The sequence below is a fragment of the Salvia hispanica genome, chromosome 2, assembly GCF_029641045.1.
Source record: "Salvia hispanica isolate PSC_SH4W2 chromosome 2, Shi_PSC_v1, whole genome shotgun sequence".
NCBI classification, from domain to species: domain Eukaryota; kingdom Viridiplantae; phylum Streptophyta; class Magnoliopsida; order Lamiales; family Lamiaceae; genus Salvia; species Salvia hispanica.
Genome location: NC_142693.1, coordinates 61,426,218 through 61,430,466, shown reverse-complemented (window position 1 = coordinate 61,430,466; position 4,249 = coordinate 61,426,218). Strand labels below are relative to the sequence as shown.

General features: G+C 33.5%; 1 protein-coding gene across 1 annotated transcript; it reads left to right on the top strand.

The window, feature by feature from the left end:
- Positions 1 to 1,193: 1,193 nt before the first annotated feature.
- On the top strand, positions 1,194 to 3,439 carry LOC125212961 (NADPH-dependent aldo-keto reductase, chloroplastic-like). The gene is made up of 7 exons (XM_048113279.2): positions 1,194 to 1,464; positions 1,796 to 1,846; positions 1,936 to 2,012; positions 2,090 to 2,177; positions 2,282 to 2,557; positions 2,647 to 2,868; positions 3,068 to 3,439. Exons 1-7 carry the CDS (start codon positions 1,345 to 1,347, stop codon positions 3,152 to 3,154), a joined length of 921 nt encoding a protein of 306 aa, XP_047969236.1. The 5' UTR covers positions 1,194 to 1,344; the 3' UTR covers positions 3,155 to 3,439.
- The last annotated feature ends 810 nt before the right edge of the window (positions 3,440 to 4,249 follow it).

Below are 4,249 nucleotides of genomic sequence, written 5' to 3'. Positions count from 1 at the left end.
TTGGATTCATAGAGTTATATTATTAGTAAGACTGATTTTAAAGTATGCTTATAGTAGAATAGTACTCCGTCCCATAAAAGATGTCACACTTTCTTTTTTAGTTTGTCCTACAAAAGATGTCACATTTTCTCTTTTAGAAAAAGTTCCTTCTCATATCAATTATAAAATTATATTTTCCCTCACCACTTAACACACAAAATAACATCTCCTAAAATCTTGTGCCATTTCTCAAGTGTGACATCTTCTCTGGGACGGAGGGAGTAGTTCATTTTGCTTTCTTTTTTCTTATCAAATTAGTAATTTTTTTTATTTTTTCATATTCATTTATATTTGATGGATTTTTTTTCATTAAAAAATTTTATTGATTTTTTTCACCAGGAATTTTATATAAATCATTTTTAAATTGCATCATTTAAAATGTTTTATATGATTTAAGAATAGAAAATAACTTTGATCTAATAAATCGGTGCTATACTCTAAAAAATATATTTACTAATTAATTTTTTCATCGTCCATTTCACACGTTTAGCTTTTTATATTACTCGCGCCCGAGCTGTTTCCGTGTCGTTAGCATTGAACACAAATCAACAAATTTTAATGCTAGTTTGGATCCCCCATCAGAAAATTTCTAGCTCCACCACTGTTGATACTTATATCTCTTGGAACAATCTAGAACCTTTCACTAATCTCATGCTAATCATGACTGAAACACAATCAGTTCTTCTTCACTGCACCAAGCACCACCACGTCCTTCCACGTCCTCTAGTGGTCCAACGCAAGATGGTTACTTAACAATACATTCATCAAGCTCATTTTCAATGTGTTTCACAGCTTTATTCTTTCGTGCACTAAGTGGTCCTACTTCAGCATATGCTAGCTCAGACCATCTTCAATCATTTACACCAAACTAAAACCAATTTTTGAGTATATATCACATCAAAAAGTAATTTTACTCCAACCATTTACACCAAATTTAAGATTTACACCATTTTTAGGATTTTGTCTCACAAAACTTAACTTTTGCGGTAACACTAAATATGGTGTTGTTTGAAAAAAAACATCAAAAATAGGTTTGAGTTTGGTGTACGGCACCAAAACTCATTTTTTATGTATGGTTAAAGATGGTCTGATTATTGCTTTCCACGCAACTTATGTTCACCTACTTGAGCTTCATCTCTAACATGGTGGGATCACCACAATAAATTCTGTCCACATTTTATCGCGATTTTACTAATGGCGTACTACTCCAACGAGTATTTAACGGAATACTATAAATTTCCAATAAATCATTTTCTATAACCAATTGTTTTCTCATAAAACAGGCACTAATCTCGTGAGTAAAAAATGGCGAAATCGAATCGACATTTCGAGCTGAACAATGGCGCAAAAATCCCGTCGGTTGGACTCGGCACATGGAGGGCTGATGATGGAGTCGTAGGCGACGCCATCACCACTGCAATTAAGGTTTCTGTTCATTCTTATTATTTTATGTTCTCTCTCGTAACGCCAACTCTTCTATATTAGTAGAATCTAAACTCTGCTAGAACCACTTTTTCTTCCCATACAATATCGAAATTTGTTCTAATTTGGTTTTGGTGTTCGTTTAGTATAAAAATCTTGCTCGATTTAGTAAGAATTGTTGAAAAATATTGAGAGTAGATTGAACAATTGATCTATCTGTTTAGCAGCATACTACTATAGGCAAAGCTCTCTGTTCAGATCCTAAAAATCAATTCATAATTTGTTCAATTTCGTTTTATGAAACTAATAGTGGGGTATACTTCTGAAAATGCAGGTTGGGTATCGGCATATTGATTGCGCTCAATTATATGGCAACGAGAAAGAGGTTAAACTATATTATTAGATAGTATTTTCTTGTTGTAGAAGCAAATTGTGTAAATATATAACACAAATAGATTATATTTCTTGTTGCAGATTGGTAAAACTCTTAAGAAGCTGTTTGAAGAAGGAGTGGTGAAGCGCGAAGATTTGTGGATTACTTCCAAGCTCTGGTTTGCTATAACTGCAAATTGCTCCAATAATTGTATATTGATAATAAGAATCACCCTTCTTAATCTCAAATTTTCAGGTGTTCTGATCATGCTCCAGAAGATGTACCTTTGGCCTTAAACAGAACATTGAGTGATTTGCAGCTTGACTATGTTGATCTTTATCTGGTGAGCTTCGGTTAATGTTAATGCTATTGTTAGTGCTAATGTTATTAGCTTCCAATTTTAGTAGTTATTGTGCTAATTTTGTTTGTGGTTGGGTGCATATGAAGATGCACTGGCCTGTTAGCATGAAGAAAGGTTCAGTAACTTCTGATCCCGAGAATCTCACTAAAGTCGACATACCAAGCACGTGGGCAGCAATGGAGTCACTCTGTGATGCTGGCAAGGCTCGGGCAATTGGTGTGAGCAATTTCTCATCCAAGAAGCTCAGCGACTTGCTAGACATAGCGCGTATTCCTCCATCCGTCAACCAGGTGGAATGCCACCCCGGCTGGCAACAGCTGCAGCTGCATAGCTTCTGTCAGTCCAAAGGGGTTCATCTATCGGTTAGTATTGTTTCTGTGGCATGATAGATTTCATCACCTCTTGATATACTCTGTTTTGAAACATTTGATTTATGTATGTTGGTTTATAGGGATATAGACCTCTTGGTAAAATGCTTGATGATCAAGTATTGAATTTGATTGGTGAGAAATTGGGGAAGACTCCGGCACAAGTTGCTTTGCGCTGGGGTTTGCAGATGGGCCATAGTGTGCTTCCAAAGAGCACTAATGAGAAGAGGATTAAAGAAAACTTTGATGTGTTTGATTGGACCATTCCTCAAGATTTGTGTGACAAGTTCTCCGAAATTGAGCAGGTAAAGTCGCCATAACATAGTACTATGAAAACACATTCTATATTGCAAAATTAGGTTGGAGGTGCATTGTGAAATTTGAGATACATTGATATGATAGTATGTTGCTTGACTACCAAGAGGTTTTGTAGCTAGAAAACAAGACCTGCGTTTAAACGAAATATGAAACTAGTGATGATGACTTGTGTGATTTCTCTTGCAGGTGAAATTAGTCCCTGGGAATACTTTTGTGCATGAGACGTTGGGTTACTACAAAAACTTACAAGAGCTCTGGGATGGTGAAATCTGAGAGGGAAGTACTTTATAATCTCACTAGTAAGAACTACTATTAAACTAGCTAATCTCAAATTGCAAATAAATAATGGCGAACCTTTTGAATAAAGTGCTGATGGTTTGGTATTATGGTTTTGAAGGCAATTCACAATTGAAAATTGGTATATCCTGAGCTACCCGATTTATATGTACATAATGTTTGAAATTGATGTCTATGGCTGTGATTCAAATGCTTTTACATAACTTGAGCTCGTCAGAGTATAGACAATTTTCTCTTTTGGGATAATTTTTTACTTGCTAATGTACATCTCAGTTGATTAATGAATGCTTAAATATGTTGTGCATCGTCCAAATAAATTTTGGTTATACGTAGTGACTTATTCCAACATCTACATTTTAGAGCTTTGATTTATATCTCTTTCCTTTATATTATGCACACCTTTTCACTTATAAACTCATTTGCAAAGTAAACAAGTAGGAGATGACATACTATATTGGAAGAATGAAAAAACAATCAAAAGTAAAACACGCCAAAAATATTAGTTGTTGATTCCCTCTACCATATTGGAAAAATGATATCAATCAAAAGTAAACCGAACCATAAATATTATTCCAAATCATAGTAGTATAATTTTTTTACATTATCATTTTTCTTAAATTTTGTGGTATACCACAACTCCAACCATCCATATTCCATACAAATCAAAATCTGAATCACACCACAACTTTATTATTTTATTTCATCTTTTTTAATTATTATATATTTTTTTAAAAATTTTATATGTAGAATTTTAATGAAGTATTACATTAATAAAATATCAAAACTATAGATAGAGAATTTTGTAGAGCAATTTGTGTGTCGACCAACTTGCAATCTAGCATTTCAATTTCTATTAGAAGATTCAATATGTACTGATTATGGTTTATAAACTTTCATATTTTTAATCTGACTATTTTAATCCTTCCAATTTCTCTACATCTCAAACAGGTGATGTAAATTCATTACCTCAATACCAATAATAAAAATAGCTTAATTTCTACACCAGCTTCAACCAATCAAATTCTAAAAGGCCCTAAATTTGATCTTACACAACTTTTTAAAACAATTTAC